General features: G+C 43.8%; 1 protein-coding gene across 1 annotated transcript in view; it reads left to right on the plus strand.

The window, feature by feature from the left end:
• LOC105690372 (suppressor of lurcher protein 1) overlaps positions 1 to 19,613 on the plus strand; it is a 251,708-nt gene that overhangs the window by 120,902 nt on the left and 111,193 nt on the right. Inside the window, exons 5-6 of the mRNA XM_012408103.3 lie at positions 7,181 to 7,337; positions 8,657 to 8,716. Of these exons, the coding sequence (XP_012263526.1) occupies positions 7,181 to 7,337; positions 8,657 to 8,716 (217 nt within the window). The remainder of the gene's footprint in view (positions 1 to 7,180; positions 7,338 to 8,656; positions 8,717 to 19,613) is intronic.

Below are 19,613 nucleotides of genomic sequence, written 5' to 3' on the forward strand. Positions count from 1 at the left end.
GTTTGAAAAATTAGTCTAATTTAAAATTTCATTATTTCAAACTATCCGATGTACATCGCGTCTACGTATAGTGTGTAGAACAAGTTTTATTTAATCGCTCTTCGCCACTCTCGGTTTTTTATCGTTGCCAAAAGTTTACCAATCCAGATTCCCGGCGCGTGCGGAGTGGGGGAGGTTATCCAACGGTTGATACAGTCCCGAACTTTGGGAAAAATGACATCGCGAGGTATAAGGGCAAATACAGATATATTCGATCAGAAGTGGAGGGAGGACCCCCGATTCCAGAAGTCTGCGATATTCCAACTTTAATTTCAAGAGCTTTTAGAGTCAAGCGGTGAAATACCAGCCGAAAAAAAAAGGAGAAGGGAGTAACAAAAGAGCCGTCGGGGGAGGGAGAGAGAGGGAGAGAGAGAGAGAGAAAGAGAGAGGGAAATGCTTTCGCTCAAATTTCTCGCTAATCGATAAAACGACTGGTAACCTTTATCAGTCTTATCCAACTTCTGAGCAGTTACGACCGGTCACTGGTAATCTTATATCTATTTCCGTCCCTGTTTCTCTCACTCGAGCACTCGAAACGGAAAGAGAAACGGGAGTACGTAACCCGCGTGGAAACTCCTCCACTCCGCAACAAGAGCTAACGAGCACGTACCTTCTAATCGGAATTAAGATCAACCGTCACGAATTCAACGTAAAAAGCTCGCCAAAGCAAAGCTTAAATCACCGCGGTCTTGATTGTTGATTCTATATACTTCTCCTGCAGCGGCTCACGTATGCCGCTACACGTAATTTTCATTGCCGGTAAAAAGCTCGCGTTGCGTGTTGCCTCTGAAAATTAGAATACCTCCAATTTCGGCGAGAATATTTTGTCCGTTCCACGGTAACCAGCCCCTCGAAGACTGAGACTGAGGAGGGTATATTAAGCGATGTCCTCACTTTTCGATTATCCGAAAAATTGAACGTTGCGATAACTTTATGCGAACGATTTGTCGGATATGTGCGGGTTGTACACGTAGCGTACAAGAGTGCCGGCTGGTGTGTCGGAGGATTTTTGGTAGCGTAGCGAAAGCGGGAAACGTGGCTGGCTTCATCGGTGCGGAAGTTGTATCCCCGTATCCCTTTCTGTCACTACATACGTTTCCGGAATATTTGAAATATATATTTTGGCGCTCTCTCCGTAGCACGACATCATACTGGATATATTTCCCTTAAAAAGCGCACTCCTGCACCGTGCGACATCGTACAGCTGTCCAAAGATATTCCTTTACCTTTCTTCCCCGCCTATTTTTACCTTTTATTTTATCCAACGTGTCGACTGCGACCTCCACCTGGAGAGGCACATGCCACCGCGAGTGACTCCGCCCCTTCGCACTTATTGCAAGGCAGATATTTCGAGCATTGAGAAGAACAAAAAAAGAGAAAAAAAAAACATCGCCGAGCTTAATCGTTTGAGACGGAAAAGAGTTGAGAGCGTAGATCCGCCAGCGACACGAGGAGGTTCAAAAAGCTGAGCAATTAAAACTTTAATCGATTCAATCGGGATCTTGATCCGATCGGGTGGGTTCGCTTCGCGTTAGCCGCGAACATGTTCCTACCGTAGCTATGCAACAAAAAGGAAAGGCTGCAAAGAAAAAATCGGAAATAAAATTCCGAACGACTGGAAAAACTTTTATCAAACGCCGGCGAGGGAGTCGGCCTTAATTTTTGAAATTATAAATTAATTTTCCTAAAATAAAAGTGAAAAGTTTCACATGCGGCGATATTTAATACCTGCATTTTGCTACAGCAACTCCCGCAAAGCTTTTATACATAGATACATACATTATGTATGTACGAGTGTGTACATACGTATGTACGTTAACATATGCGAAGCTTGTACATATAACTGCAGTAGTGAATAAACTTTGAAGACACTTCCGCGAATTTGTATGTACCGCTTTACTCTTGTATACGGTAGGTGCAGCCGTGCAGGGCGCCTTTTGGAAGTGAATAATCTTTGTTGAAAAAGTTATGCCTCGCTCACGAGAAAGCTGCACGGAAAAGATGAACTTGCAGTACACCTACTACGTGTTCTCTGATTCATAGAGCAGCGTATATGCATATATAAGGAAAAAATGATAAATTTTTATTTTACGATCATACTTGAGCGTGTCTCAATAAAACAAGTTTACTTCGCTTCGATTTTATACGATGCGTCGTTTCATTTTTCTTTCCATTATTCAACAAATCCCACTTGTTTTCGTCAGATTTATATCGTCACCCGGAACTAATGAACGACAGTAAACGGTAGCCGGTAAATGATCTCCTTTTTGAAAATTCGTTCAACTTTTTTTCTCAAATATCACCGAGTCGTCTGCATAATCGAACGACTGTAGGCGATATTTTTCAGATAGAATTCCCACTTCTCGTGCGGTGCAAAATTGAATGGACGGTATATTTTTCTAGACTGTCGCGAAAATCGTGATCCGCGTCCCTCGTCCAATCTCCGAGGATTCCTCGTTAATTTCCGATAGCTCGGAAAAATTGTTCAACTCCGTTTAAGCTCGACCTTTTGCTTTGAGCTTCTACTTTCATCTATAATCAAGAGTACACTCGATCCTTGGAACGCTAACGCCTGCAACACCGGATACCTACCGTCGCTTCGCTTTTTCGCTAAGACAATGTTCCAATTAAATGTCTCACCAATCCCCTTGAAGACACTACACTGTACGAAGAAACGGGCGCGGATTGCTCGGATAAAAAAATATCACTTCCCACCGGTTTTTACTCTCGGTAAGAGAAAAATGACACTCCCCGTAAAGAATACGTTCCACCGACTCTAATTGCAGACGAAGGAAGCACTTTTATATCAACTCGGGAGCTTGCACCGCCGAGGGCCGCCCGCGCCCCGTCACGGAGAGCTGAATGTCACGCATATACTCGCCGGGTGAATCGGTTTATCTTCCGTTACGAATGACCTCTGAAATTTCATCCGAAAGCAGCAAAGTTGAAATATGACCGGCTGAAGTTTCAGAGAAAAAAAAAAAACACAAAAATAAAAAAACAAAAACAAAAAAATAAAAACAACGTGTACTCTCGAATAATTACACGGGAACGAAAAAAATACCGCTTCGCTCAGACGTAATTGAGAGATGAAAATCGATGAATTGAGTCGCGAAATGTCTCTTTTTATGTTACGTCGTTCCATCGTTGCCCTTTGAAATCCAATTTCACTTACGGAGGCTGTTTCTTGTCGCCGCTAATTTGTAGGCGGTGATTTAATCAGCGGAAAAGGAGCATCGTTGCGAAAATTTATGTGTCTATTTATATTTCACCGTACAGAAGGTATGGTTCGGGGAGGGGGGGGAGCGGTTATCCCGAGGGTAAAAGTGGACCGGTATACATTATTAGCGTTGTTAATTTGTCTTATACCCAGGTAGAAATTTAATCTTGGCAGAAGCTAACCGCGATCTAGTTATGCTAGTTCTTATCTTGGTGCGGCATAGCTTAACTATACTGCTGCAAGCTCGGTTTGTAACGCTCATTTTAGCTAGCAGCAGGTTGAATTACTTATCTTGGGCCAACCTTCGTAATTTAGCTAGTACCAATATGATCAATTCAGGTTGTAGCAGGCTTCGGGATTTTTAGAGGTAAACGTGAAATAAATTGCAGTATTAACAATCCACTATACAGTTATCATTTATGTTATTAACGTTTATTATCAAAATATACTGAAGAATATTATGGTGGAGTAACAAGTAATAAATTATGGGTATTATATAACTGCAATAAACTTTTAAACTGTGAAGAAAATGTCTTATTCGCTTATATCACTTTTTTCGTCAATCTTCTCTTTTCTGGTCCGATTTATTCTGTAACCTTCCCAATCTTTTGAATTGGTAAAGACTGTTCCTAGTGCGGCATAGACTTTCGATTCGACTGCATTTATCCGGGATGTTAAAGTTTCTGCAGGTCAAAGTAAAATTGTTTAAAGTTTATAGACACTTTCAAAAGCGAAATATCTAAAGAAAAGACATAACGCAGAAGTTGTATCAATTACAGTTACTTTGTAAAAATGAAAATATTACAATAATTACAAAAACATTTAAGAAAGAACCACATGGAAAAATGAATCAGACCGGTCGGAAATCATTGAACTTAACCTCTAAATTATTGTTACGAATTACAAGTCAAGAATAATGAACTATCAAACTTTTCTCCACTAGTAATTATAACAGAGTGAATATTATTTTTACTTACCAGTTTAAATTTGGTCGTTAATCACGTTCAACGAAGAATATCCACAATATAAATATGAATATGAAGTAAACAAACACAGAAAACGTGCGTAACATACCCATCGCTTGCGCATTCGCTTCGCGCAAATTAGCATAGCATAGATACACACCGTATATAACAATGGAAAATTTATAATTGCGATATAATTGTATGGTTCATATAGAAGATCTATACGTGTATGACGGTATTAACCAATACCGTCCTAACCAACAAAAATACAAATTTGAGTCTTTAACGTTATTTTATCATTTTAACATTCACTGGATACGTTCATCATATAATAATTCGATTTTTTTCAAAATGTTGGCTAAGACGTTATTGCTTAGTATCATCCATATACCTTTATAAATCGAATCATATAAAATAAAATTGAAAAAGATAAATACGTGAGATGCGTACGTATACTACTTTTATCGATGAACCACGTGTGTACTGAACATTTTAAACATATACATATATGTCACTGTAAGCCTAACCCCACTTTTCGCAAAAGTAAAGCTATCACGTATACTTAGGTCGCGGCTAGGTACAATGCAAAGGTAATAACCAAGCAACATATCTCGAAATCCTGAACTGCAATTGTACCTAGCAGCAACCTAAAGCCAATGTCGCAGTACGAACCTCGCAAGCCAATATTAAATGAGGCTAGCGGCTAGGCTGAAACTTATTCTGCCAAGATAACTTTCTACCTGGGTAATTGAACGAATAACTCGGCAAATAACCTTCCGTCATATTTTCATGTCCACCTAATTACCGGGTGTACAATCGTTATTTTCAAGGTGTCGTCTAATTGCTTCTAAATTGGTTCGTTTGAATATTTCACTCCGTCATCCCGCGCTGATAACGAATCGCGGAAATTACCGAGCGGGGGGGAAGATCTCCCGAATCCTCGAACACGCGTGCGGGAACGCTTTCCATTTTCCGTTGTTTTTATTCGACTATTTTTCAACCACATTTCATATTGTTCAATCGCAGAAAAAAGCACTCAAGGAATACCGTACGGTTTACGGAGCCCCCGGCCCGAGTAGTCAAATCCTGGAGGTTAGATCCCGTACTTGGCCTTATTTATTCTGAGTAAAGAACCTCGAGAGTATAGGTACAGATCATAGAAACGCAAAGGAGATTTACGCAAGAAATAAGATAGATGAGAGAGAGTTGTGCAGGTTGGATGCAAGCGTTGCAACGGTCGGGTGCTTCCGAGCAAATAGGAACGATCGAGGGAACGATGTTACGGGGGGTAGAGGAACGTACAACACGGGATTACAGGGATGAAAGAGCCCCGGCAGTCTAGTCCGTGGAAAAATAAAGTAAATCGTACGGGGCCGGAAAAAAAAAGAATCGAAAGGAGAAAAACTAAGAGGAAAAATAGAGGAAGCGGAGATTGAGGAGATGAGAGGACACGGGAACTCGCTCGCAGCTGGGAATTCACAGTTCCGAGTTAAGGGTTGTGCAGCCGGTTGTTATTAGTTATGTTTCATCGGAAGGGCGCAGCGGTTGAGGCGAAGTAACTGAAAATAAACTGAGCCAGTTGGATCCGAAAAACGGGCACGTACGGAGACGCGAGACAATGAGGTTTTTGCGCCTCGGTACGTCGTACGTCGTACGTCGTACGAAGCACACCGTGCGCCCCCCAGCAGGTAGGTACGATACACCCGGGTCTGGTGTAAGTACAAAACTCTTGACAAGTTTCCACGCTGTTTCTTCCTCGGCAAAGAGTTATAAAAAGCTCCGCCTTATCACCTGCTCATCGCCATCGTTCTACCGTAGAAACTTTCCCGCCGAGGATATAATGCTAGAGATTCTAAAGCACAACGCCATTTTGGTATACGACCCGCCCGGCTCGGCCATACATGAGTTTTTATTGCTACGTGATAAAAATAAATCAACCATGGAAATAACCTCGAGGGTTGACGAACGCGGAGGCGAAGCAATGAAAAAAGACAATGCTCAATTTTCGAGTCTCTTCGAGCAAGATGATGGAAAGTTTTCCAGTTATTTTAACAGCGGTGGAAACTGATTTCGTTGGGACGTGTTCGCGTGCGCGTGTAAAGTTGTACACAACGATTTCTAACAACCGAATTTATTCCGACCGTTAGTAGATTATCGCGCGAAATTTCATCGCGAGCCAAAATTTATTCGGCCGTCCGATTAATTTCGGGCCGTTAAAAAGCGACGTTATTTTTTTCAAACGTTCCTTTCGCCGTGAAGCTTTCGGCGGCCGGTTGACGTTTCGCGTATTTTAGAGCCGAGAGAGACGGAAGTGGGTGTGCATTCGTAATATATCTCGGTGAGGAGGGCGTAGCGCGCTGTATAAGCTCGTTCCGACCTCCTCGTATTCTCTAGGAGCGATGCCAAACGGTCTTAAAGTGAAACCCTGGCTGGCGAGCGAGCGAGCTCGGAAATTCTTTGGTTCAAGATGAACGAATCAAAGGAACGAGCCGAATACCCACCGCCCAAAGTGAACCGAACTCCGCAGATCGCATATATACTTATACATACATATATAAGAACGATGAGTTCTTCGAGGAAACGCGGGGAACTGCACTTGATTAACCGGGACCTCCGCATCCCCCCGCGGAATCCAAAGGAGCCGGGAGTTTGACGACCGTCGCGGACTCTAGCCGTACGAAGTAAATTTATTACAAAAAAAAAAAAAAAAAACAACTAGCCCTTATCCAAACGCGGTCGCGGTGACGCCGAAAACGACCTCGTTCGTTCAGAGATATAACCCGGGTCGATCGAACCTCCTGCGATGGAAGGTTGTTCTATTTTTTTTTTTTGTTTCAAAACGGTGATAAATTCGAACGACTGACGTAACACCTAGCCAGCGAGTAGTTGGAACAATTTAGCGAAGAGATGACGTTTGAATTTGCGGTTTTTCCGCAAAAATTTGTTCTTGTTTCAGGAATGTTCGAGACGGATGGCCAGCTGATCCCCGGAAGTATGTGCGACCACGAATTCGTCAGCTCCGCCCTCACGCCGCTACACGGACGTTTCTACTCGCCCCGCTATCCATCCTCTTACCCGAAGAACATCCGGTGTTCGTACCGTTTCCGGGCGAGGTAACTAGCCACTCTCGCCATAACCAGACCAGTTTTCTCTATTACTAGCTATAGCGCGCGGGCGTGCATTACGCGAAGGTGTACACGCGCGTCTGTTCGCGTCACACGAGAAATATTCCGAAATTCTTGTGCTTCCGACGGCCGGGGTAACTTTACTCATTTCTCACCGCGTCTCCTTGTTGTACACCGACGGAACTTTCTCTATTTTACTTTGCCTCCTCTTTCACCTTTCTCGAATTACGGTTTTAGGGTGCCTCCGCGCACACCTACTACGCGCGCGGTACACCTACGTAGGAAATATTCGAAGATAGGCCGCGATAAACTTTGAAAACTTTCATCAAACAAAGAGAATATTGATACTCCAGAGTATAACCGAAAAACTCTGTAGACTTTTATATGTAAACTCAATGTACCCGATGTTCATCGATCGATCAATCAAAACTGCGGGGGGAGGGGGTATGAGTTTCGCGGAAAAGTTACACCCGAAAATACGCGCCGTTGGCTCCGGCGGTATTCGTTCGCGGAACTTGTTCGGGATGATCCGTTCGTACGAACGCCGAGTATAGATGGTTTCGTCGCGCGGTTGGAATGCGGGATAATTCGAAGAATCGGCAAATTCATGCGTCGAACGAACACCGGGCGTACGCGGTTTATCGGGCGATGAAAGGGGTCGGTCGTCTTCGACGATCCGCGGATTTAAATTACAATAAACCTTGACCCGAGCGAACGGAGTGTCTGCAATCGCTTTAATGAACTCATATTCTAGACTAGGAGAGCCGCGTCTTTCTTCAAAGATGCCCTCCCTCCTTCCTTCCTTCCTTCCTTCGTTCCCTTAGATCCTGGAACGGCGGACTTTATAGCTGCTTTATAATACCGTAATAAAACGAATCCGTTGCCGCGTAGCTGTTTCGGGATAATTTCATTCCGAGTTCACCTCTATCCGAGCTTTTTTTTTTTCTGTTTCCCCCCCCCCTCGTAATTGGAATAATCGAGAGAATACAATTGCAATTAAACGCGACCGCGCGTCGCGGGGAGAACAACGTCGGTACAGAGTGGTTTTACGTAACGTACGCGCGTGTCGTGAGCTTTCGTCGCGTGTTCGAAAGCCACTTTTTCAAGCAGTAAAATCCGCCTTTCAACCGCAAGGAGCTAAAGCTACGCGTACGTACGGGTACCGAGAGTCGTAACGAATCCTAGCGAAACACATACCGCAACATCGGCACGCGAGATTCTTATAAAATAATAAAATAAATAACTACGTGACATTACGTTCGATGAAATTGTTTAATTCATAATTTTTCTCTACTTCTCGTTCACAGATTGAAGGAAAGAATCCGTGTGGTTTTCGAAGAAATAGCGTTACAAAAAGGCGACATCAGGTAAGACGTTGTCGAAAATATTTTTTCACACATTAATCTTTAAATTAGTTTTCAACTTTTATTAATCCGCATAATTAGGAGAGAGCGTACAACGCCTAATTGAGATTTTCGCACGAGTATAACTCCCTCGAGTAACATCGGTGGCGGGAAAAAAAGCTCATCCGGTTTTTGTTTTAAGGTTAATACAAAGAGAGAGATGTATCGTTGTAAGGGCGAAATGGTTCGTTGCTCCTTTGAAAAATGAAGTGGCGGTGAGAGAGAACAAAAAAATCGAAAGAAAAATAAAACCAACCCCCCCACCCGCCGCCAAAATAAAAAAAAAAAAAAAAAAAATGGAAAAATGAGAGTAAATAAAAAATTTACCCTACGAATGACGGAGGGTACTTTTTTCCCCCGGTATTTAACGAATAAGAACCTTCCATACAGGAAGGGAAAAAAAAAAAAAGAGAGGAGGCGAGAGTTGATGTATAAGACAAACGGGTCTCAAAACGCGGCATAAATGCCTCACTTAAAAGTTAAGCTACTCCCACCTCGAAGCCCATTCTTTTTACTCAATTTCACTTATCCTACCCTCCATTGGAGCCTCTTCATCTTGCGCGAGAGTCGTTTCACTTGAGACGTAAAAATGAAGATGTTCGCAAACACGCGATCCACAAAATAAATCACCGACTATAAAGTTTCGTTGCATTCGAAGAAAAAAAAAAAAAAATCTATATTCCAAAGGATATATCGAGGTGGCGAATTCGAATAGCGATCGGACGGGATGAAAAATCATTGTCCACCGATCTAGCGCGGGGATGCCGGTGACTTCCGAAATTGACGCCGAAGAAATTCCGGGCATATTCCGTCTACTCGGACTTTGGCGTGTGTAGATACCGAAGTATAGCCAGAGATTCTGAAGATCCCCGGGAATCCATCTGTAAAATATTCTATTTGCTCTGTATCCAGGGATCGATCTGAAACAGCGTCGAATTCAATGAACCATTAAACTAATCAAACAGCCAGCAGATCAAATGTTTGCAAACCATTTCAACGTCGGTCTCCTCGGCAGCTAGCCCGCCGGAAATGGATCCCCTATGATCCGCTGGATACATAATTTGGATGAAAGAAGGGTGAAAAAAAAAAAAAAAAAGACAAATGAAAATTGAGGATAGAAAAAAGAAGGTTGCGAGATCAATGGGATTCGGTGGGCGAGTGAGAAATTCGCGGAATAAAATATATTGGCTTACAATATCGTACGACCGCGTATACTGTATAATATCCCAGCGTATCGATAAAGATGGAACGAAGTTATCGAGATCTCGTGTCTTAGATTGCACGAGGGTATGAGTATCTCTGGGCTCTTCTGTAAATAGGCTTCGTTGTTAAGGTTGCCCAAGAGAGAAGACCCGTCCCGGTTGCCTGCAGCTGGAACCGAACGAATCAATTTACCGAAGCAGCCCCCCCTTCGCCAACGCCAACGCCGCATCGCGCCGCGTACGCTCTGTCTAGCGAACCAAACGCGATTATTAATAACAATAACCCCTCGCCTGTATAAACTAGATAACGCGAAACAGAATATTCTATCGAACGAATCGATTCGCGGAGCTCATCGGACACCTATTTTTATCCGTCGCTACACGTGTTAATTCCAAGGGTATTTCCACGTACGCGGAATATGGTTCTCCATCAATCAATTGTAACCAATTTCCGTTTCTCCTTAATCCTTTTTAAAGCGATCGCTGAGCCCGTGACGAAGATGATAAAACGCCCGACGCTATTCTTCAAAATCTAGATATACCGATGGATTTTTTATTTTTTTTTGCCAATAACTAGATTCCGCGACGCGTACCAGTTCCCGCGATTCGTGCAGGCGAGAAATATCCGCAAGTGTATACATAGTAGTCGCTGCCGGGTGGATAATTGTTCGTCGAATAAGCGCGGAGAACAGATAGAACGGGGGTTGGAAGTCGGTCGGTCCGTTATTTCGCGGAGGGCAGGAAGTCGGGCAGGCAGGCAGGCAGATATGAGGTGGATGGAAGATGGGTAAATAGGGAATATATATATATAGACGGGTAGATGAGCGGGTACATAAAGAGGAGGAGTAAAAAGGCGAAAAAGAGGCGAAGAATCGGAAAGGGAGACCGAAGGGAGAATATCAGGCGCAAGCGGATTTAGGCAGCTTTGTTCTACGCGAAGGGCGGAGATCTGATGTATTATGAGCCCATGAATGAAACATAGACCTTCGAAACGGTGGATTTTACGATCGCCAATAAGTCAAAGGCCTAATGCTCTTGATATTACCAACATAAATCTGTCAACTGCTGATACCGGCCGATATCGACCAATCGTGAAGCGGACCGCGTTACACTCTTTGCTCAATGAACAAACGCCTGCCGTACCCCGCGTCTAAAATTCATAGTTCGCCGACGTGAATACGTGTCAAAAGCGTGATGTATCTTCACACGCGCCGCGCCGGGAGTGGTTCGTTTGGACAGAAATCGTTTGGACAGAATTCGTTTCTACAGAGAAAATTTGCCCATGGTTCGTTTGGACAGAGGAAATTTCGACTTAGGTTCGTTTGGACAGAAACTCATTTCTACAGCGAAAATGGATTCTGTCCAAACGAACCTAAGTGGGTTCGTTTGGACAGAATGTGATTTGGGCCGCTAAAACGAATTCTGTCCAAACGAACCCACTTAGGTTCGTTTGGACAGAATCCATTTTCGCTGTAGAAATGAGTTTCTGTCCAAACGAACCTAAGTCGAAATTTCCTCTGTCCAAACGAACCATGGGCAAATTTTCTCTGTAGAAACGAATTCTGTCCAAACGATTTCTGTCCAAACGTACCTCACTCGCCGCGCCACCAAAAACTCGCGATCTCTTCGGTGGCTTCGAACATGCACGACGATCGGTCGAACGAACCGGTCGCTCGTCGAGATCGAGAAAATTTATTTCTAGATACAGACGCGGGTACCATCTAGACCACCCCCCGCGCGATATGGCGGCGCTGAGAGATTCTTTTTTCAGACGTCGTATCGGGAGCGCGGAACGGAAAAATATTCGTAGAATAACGGTAAGCAAATTTTCACAAATGAAATATTCTGCAGCCAGATTTACGTGGAGCGAGTGAGACGGAGGCGGTCGTTTTTACCTGTTCGATGTTCCGCGTCTCTTTTGTACTTATGAATTCCGCTTCGACGACGATCCCCAACGGCGGATGGTTACACCCTCGGATAATTTTAGATACTCGGAACACCCGCTGATAGTCCCGGAACGACGACGATCGGCGAAAATATTCCCTTCGGGCCGGCGAAGGAGCCTCCGGCCGAATTAATTCTGACGCCGTCGTCGTAACGATATTGAATTCTCCGAAATAAATGTCATTTCGCACCGATCGAAAATCGTATCGCTCGTCGTCGTCGTCGGTCGGAAAGTAAAGAGAAATCGAAACGCGATGATAAGAGTCACGTCTCCCTTCGTCGGATCGGCAGTCCTAATCCCACAGCGACTGGAAAAGCCGGTCCACAGTCCCTGGCGAAATGAAATTAAGGAAGCTCGATATGGAATTAGAACGGAGGTCGAGGATTAGCCGATGCAGCGCGGTGCGAAGCGCTTCGGCATTCGAGACCGAATAACCTCGTCGCCGCGGCACGATCGGTGACCTCGGAAACTTCGCGGACCTTTCCGCACCGCGAGGCTCTTATTACCGGACATAAACATCGCGGATGTGCCCTACGTGTGTCGAACTAGTTGGCATCGAACGTCGCTTATTGTTAGTCGACGGTGAGAAATTCCGGCGGACAGACGCTACGTGAAACGGTGTGAAAGTCGAAGAGTCCGAGGATTTTCATAAATGTTAAAGGATTACAAACGGGCTGAGAGGTGGAAAAATTTTACAGACGGATAATCCGGTGAAGTGATTAAATTCTCCGAGAGAAAAGTATCACGTCTCGACGAGAAGATGGAGCATCCTGCTTCGTTTTATTTCCCGTCACTGCAGCAGGCAAGTGAGGATAATGACACGGTCTGAGTTTTTCAGGATTTATGGATCCATTTTCTGATTTCTGCTGCCTTTTGAAATTTACCCCGTCGAATTGAGTTCGAGCCTAATCTCCGTTTGCTGCACGGCGGTACGATGAATACGGGCGCGGGGTTTGTTAATTTTTTGTGGGGTTTTGCCCGATGGTAGAGTTCGGAGAAAAGTTTCGACTCAAAGAGAATTCGAGTAGCGCGTAACTCGGGTCTGTGTCGTAGGTAGTTTTGAATATTCTAACAATGCCCCGGTACAGCCGAACGTAGGTGCGGCACGAATATTTATATGCATATGTACACCGCGTAGGTATGTGCATACCGAGCGACGTGCTGGCAGGTAAATGTTCGAGGGGGTTCACGTTGCGTTCAACCGGAAGTGGAAATAAAAAATTGTATGTATCGCCGAAACGAGGTAGCGAAAGGGTCGCCGTCCCCGTTGGAAAATTGTTGCGCGTTAACGCGGCAGCGGGGCTTGGATCGTACACCGGTTGGTCGAAATTTTCGTTTTCTACGTCGAATTATATGATTTCCCAACGGCGCGGGGTGTTCCGTTCGCCACGAAAGAATAGTCGGGTTACGCGTGCGCGATCCGGTGAACCGGGTGAACGGAATACGCGTTGGTATCGGGGGCGAAAAGGCCCGGAGAAGAGTGAATTTAACAATTCGCTTGTCGCGAGTTTCTCCGCGTGCGTCGTTTTCCGACCCGCCTAAAACGTCACGCGGCGGAGAAACAGGAGACACGCGAGACGCGGGACGTGACACGCGAACGAGAAATACGAGAAACGAAATACGTGCGTATAGTATATGTATACCTATCCCTGGTGTACTAATTTTTCCAGGTATAAATTCCTCCCCTTGTCGACCGTCGGTATAAAACGAGCAAATACAATCGGGGAATTACGCATTTTTCTCCACGCAACCTTTCGAGTGATTACTTTGTTTTTAATATTTTTGATTTTCACGCAACGTCGCCGTCCCCCTCCGAAACCAGAAAGTAAAAAAGGAAAATTTTTTGCGCCGACGTTTCGCCCGACTGTTCCGTTCGCGGGTTTGGTCGCCGGTAGGTATTGCATTTGCATAATTCTCATTGTTCTTATTATTTATTTATATTTTCTCTTCCTTTTTGTCGAATGTTTTTTTTTGTTTCCATTCTCTTTTTCCAAAACCCATTATCTGCTGCCAGTTTCGAGTTTCCCTCGGGCACGCCCGTCGCGGCTCTGTATATATTTTATATACGACGGACGATTTATATATTGTCAACGGTTGAAAACAGCCCAGAGCAGGCTATAAATTGTTGATAAAGTCTAACGCAAATGCGATGAATGATGCTCTGAAAAAATACACCCATACCTACCTACCTACCTACCTACCTACCTACCTTGAATAATTCTTTTCCATCTCTCCTCGTTTTTTTTTTTTTTCATTACTCCACCTTTGTGCGAACGTCGCGAGACAATAATTTTGAGAGTGATCGGTTTTTTTCTTTTCCGCTAATATGCAGACGTTCGAGAAACATTTTTTCTATTTTCCTTCCCCCGTTCAACCGGGGTTAGCGCGATTTTCTGCATAGCTTGCAGCTTTCGTCCGCATTTGTTCGCTCAATTTATCGCGAGTTTATCAGGGCAATTCATTGCATCGGTAGAATTTTCCAGGTATTACGTTATAAGTACACACAACATAAGGGAGCCTATACGTATGTATACGTAGAGTACAAAATAAATGAACGAATGGACGAATACATGTTTCATAAATATTTTTAAATTTCTAGGAATTTTGCAAAATCGGGGGGGAGGGGGGGGGGGGGGGGTGGTTTTGACGATCACGTTCAAATATCGTTTGAAATAAATTTCTGCGAATTCTTCTTTTTTTTTTTGGTTTTTTGCTGCATTCACGCACACCGAGGGATATTTCAAACGGAACAGGGTTCGTGTTCGTGTGCCTGGTCTCTGGCTATTTTTTTTTTGTTTTTTTGTTTTTATTTTCGTCTATAAATACCTTCCCCCCCCCCCCCCCCCCCCTGTATGCCGTAGGTATTTTATCAATGGATGTATCCGCATGTAAAAACGGCGCGCAATTTTACGACCGCCTTTAATCTTTTCAATTTATAGCACCTACTCTTTTTGCGGCGGCGGCGGCCGCCGGGTATTTAGACGCGGGAACTTTTGAAACCATAAGTTAAAACCGAAAACCGCGTTGGAAAGCTGCGTGCGATTTATCTGGTGGAGGTCGAGTCCTTCTCTCCGTGTTTCGTACGATGGTCGAAATCGCCGCGCGGAAAATGACGTGAACGTTACAGGTATATTCTTTGAAATCGATCCCGGGAAGCCGTCCGTTCGGTTTTCTCTTGCCACGCCGAATCCGATTCTCCTGTTCCAGTAATTCCGCTCGTTCGTTCGTCGATGAATTTCCATCTGTAACGAAATGATTTAGCGAAAGTGCAGGTGTTTCTGGAGCGTTAACTTTAAACGTAGATACGTTCGGTTTGAACGGGCTGCCAGAAGTAATCCATCAGCCAGAGACGCGGAATGTGAACTAGTAGCTCAACTTATAATGGTTCAGTCCCAGCCACAACCGCAGTCTGACGGCGGCGTTAATCACTTTCATTTGTTTCTACAGCTGATTTTCAAAGCTGCCTATAGTATGTATATGATGTACGGTAAAACTTCGTACGCGCGTCTGTTGGAAAACCAAACGCGAATTTATAATGCGATTGAATTTTGAGATGGAAATTTCTTCGGTAACTTTATACTCGGCGGCGTGAATCGTGCAATTCGTATCGAACTGGTCATTCGTAATGAAACACAAGCGAACGCAAAAACGACGTAGTATGTAGTTTCAAAGTTGCGTGGTGCAAATTCGAGGATACACGAGTCCGTTGGAGGGGTGATTGAAATCATTTGTCCGTTCGAAGCAATCGTCGATTTCTGTAGCCGCTGCGAACGCGGAGGTCAGAGAGATAGAATTTTCTCTGTATTCACGTCTACGTACGCTCGTATACATATATATATATACATACGTATATCCGCCTATACAGAGAGCGGTGGCGGGCTCTCGCAAATTAGGGAAATGCGAAATGAATCATCGAGTGCGAACCGCGAAATCATACCGCGTTCGCGTTACGCGAGATCGTAAAGGGGGTTGCCCATTGTCATTCGCGGTCGAAGCGAGCCTGTTAACCGAACATATCGTTCCGAGTATCCCCCTTGGGCGTGGGTAGGAAAAAAAAAAACCGCCAAAAATGGTCGCGAAAAAAATTTGTGCGGGGGGAGAATAAAAGAAACCAAAGAAACAGAAATTAAATTGAAAAAATAACCAACAAATGGAAAAGCTTCCCTCTACCCAGGAAATACGCTCTGCCGAATGACGTGATACATTACCGCCAAAAAAAAATTGAAAACAAAAATGATATTTAATGTACGATCGAAACGTGAGATAACGACGAATTCCCTCACTCGGGTATTTGCGTCAATGTGAATAAAAATGATAAGTTTTTCATGTTTACTCGCCCGATCGGTTCAAAACTTACCATTTCACGTTGCACATGACGTCTCGATATCGGTAATGACGATCATCGATCATCTTCATTGGAAAAATGATGAATTCTCGAGCTGTACGGACGGTAAAAAAATAGAAAGGAAAAAGAACTTATCACTCTCGTCATCCTCCGTGTGGAAATGACGATTTCCGCACCGTTGACCAGACCGCAACTTTCGATAGGTGCGTGTCAGATTCTCTGTGGACAATTGATCGTTCAAAGATTAGGAAGGGTTTGCATGGGATCTGCGCCCCTGCAAATCTATCATTATCCTTTTCGCCAATCTTGATCATGGTTGTATACATAAATGTGAATGGTGATCGATTATAACTTACTGGAGAACTGAATCGAACTACATCCGAAGTTTTTGAGAAATTTACGGATACATATCGCGCTACTTGTGCAGTGTTTCAGTCTCAAGGTCAGCCATCCATGTCCCAAGTGCCTTGAATTGCCTTGAACTTTCTTCGATTTTGCGGTCAAAGATCAATATTTTTTTTAGCGGGGTTTTTTACGTTATTCTAATGATCTCGGGAATTCGAATCTGTAAAATCAACCGAATTATCGCCAATTCATCGCTCCAAAATGTGAAAAATCATGAAAAATGTGAAAAAACTTCGTAGCCCGATTTGATCGACGGATCCGGCTTCATGAAGTCGAAATATATAAGAATAGCCTGTGAAGGCTACAAAAAAAAATGTCGAGTTTTGACCTCCAAATTTCAGAACATTTGTAGGATTAATTTTCTATTGTATGCCTTAAAAATCAATTACATACGGACATACGTGCACACCTACATCGTTTGCGGGGTGATTGCAATAAGCTTCTTTTTTCTCTCCGAAATCAGAGCAACGGGAAGTTAAAAAGGACGTGAAAGTCGAAGAAAAACCAAGGAGAAAAAAGTTGAGTTGACCGACTGCAATTTGTCAAGAGTGTGTACCCCACAAATCCTGGGCAATAGTAATTTACCCTAGAGGGTGAGAGGGAGAGAGGGAGAAATAAGAAGGCTAAGCTAAGCAGTTTGAGTAAAATTTTTTATCTCACTCAAGAGCCAAAGCCACCGTCGTCGTCGTCGTCGTCGTCGTCGTCGTATTAAGCCGAAGCAATAAATTCGAAAATATGTAAAGAGTAAAACAAAAGACAGCAAAAAAAAACATCCAGTGCTAAACCTAACATATACGGGGTATCATCGGGCACTTTTGGGGGTGAGATTTATTCACACTACGGGGATCAAGTTCGCACATAAAATTTACCATAGTCCTGCGAAAAGAGAAGAAAAAAAAAAGAAAAAAAAACGGAGAGTAACGAAGTATGAGCAAAAACGTCGGCCATCTACCTCGCTATGTATCGAAACTCCATGGTTATATAATAATATAGGTGCGGGTCACGCAGTTCGCCAACACTTAAGCCTCGCTTAATAGTTAATCTTTAGCAAAAAAGGCATCGGAGAAGAAAAAAATATCAAACGACTTATAAGTCCCGCTTACAGGGTGCCAGTTTTTCTCCCGTATTACCTATGTACTATGTATTATACTGAAACGATATAGGTATAGTACATTGTGTCATGTACTATACATGTTCGTTATACGTGGCGGGTAGTATAAAAGTACTTTGAACTTCCGGGGGAAGAGAGTGTGACTCATAAACCTGTTTTACCCCCGGAGTTTAAGATGGATAGACGGTCTTGCGCTCGGTGTCGGTGAAAAGTAAAAGAAAAAAACCAAAAAAAAAAAATCAATTACAATCATAAAAACGGGGAAAAAATCCACTCGAAACATTTCACTCTCTGCGGACGTTGACGATTTCCCAGCCAAAACCACATTTCAGGCCGATTGACACATCTGATCCCACTTAATCCGAGGACCCGGCTGACGGGTAGCGCGAATTTGACAAGGATCACGTTATCAGACGTCGTGGGGGAAAAAAAATCGAAATTCTTGACCTTGTCGTATAAGACGTCCTATTTCCGCCGGCGCGGGTAGCCCCGTTCGAGTCCGATTTTAGGCTCGTCTCGATGGACTCTTCACATGCGTGACGTTCGCAATTCTTCGTTCCAACTTGAAATTTAATAAAATTGTTTCTATTTATGACAGACATTACTTTCGGCGCATTTCGACCCCATATGGGGCAACGCGAGATCTTTAATAGGAACGCCAGATTGTGGTACGTCGCGTGGTATGTCGGTGTAGCGGCTGGCTGTAAAGGCCGTTAAGGGTTTAAGTCGGTGTAGTGGGTTGGCTACGTGATCTCGCGGTATGATTAAACCGGATAGTTATACGTACGTATACAAGCCGAGCGTACGTATACAAGCCGAGCGTACGTATAGTTGCACGCGTATACGTACAACGAAAATGTATATTTATGCGCACGTCGGCTGACGTTAGATTGAAATATTAGTAAAATGAATTCCTTATTCATCTTCTCTGCGCTAACGTGTGACGCTATACGTAATACAGTTGATAATGCGAGTTTGAATCGGACGGGGCATTAATTTATGCCAACGATTATTGGGTGGACTTTTCGCGAGGGGGGTGATTAATTATTCCATTGATTGGAAATAATTACGGCGTTGAGTTGATGACTCGGTGGCGGTGGTTTTCGTCCCTCTCGAACGTGACGTGCCACGGACCCAGTTTCCCTCTAGTTCCGTTAGGGCGTAAACGGTGATAAAAATACGAAGATGACATCGGTCAATCCCGACCCGGAATCAAAGATAACTGTGAGAAACTAAAAAGATGGAAAAACAAGGGACAAAAATCGACGGACTTAAAACCATGGAATTTACATTTCAATTCAACCACGCGGAATCTTTGAACTCTATACAGTCGCGTATATGTATAACGCTGCTGATCTTGCAGGGAACTTTCATCGACCTTTAGCTACGTTCTACACGGGGTGACCCGTGAAAAATCGGCAAATTGAAAATTTCAACAAAAGTCGAAGGTTTGAAAAAATACTGGAAAACTTTTCGACCCAAGTAATCTGCAGATTCCGTCGTCTTGTTTTTGAAATTTCGAAAGTTTCGACAACTTTTCAAAATTATTTGCCGGTTCGTTTCGGGCACCCCGTGTGCAACGCACGAATGGGTATAGGGGCGTAGCTACGCTCGGCCAAGTATTGGACGTACGTACGTACCTACGTATAGCGGGTGTAGCGGGAATACCGGCAGTAGTTGAAAACGATGAATGAAAGGCAAACCGGCGAGGACCAAGGACTAAGGAAGAAGGAACAGCGAAGGGGGTAGTTGAGAAATGTCTCGATATATCAGCGCTAAGCTGCTCCGTCAGACGCACTCAGATATTATCCCGAAAATGGTTGATGGATGCGGGGAAACTCTTCTCTTCCGTA

This window comes from Athalia rosae, chromosome 6 (assembly GCF_917208135.1).
Source record: "Athalia rosae chromosome 6, iyAthRosa1.1, whole genome shotgun sequence".
Classification (NCBI taxonomy): domain Eukaryota; kingdom Metazoa; phylum Arthropoda; class Insecta; order Hymenoptera; family Athaliidae; genus Athalia; species Athalia rosae.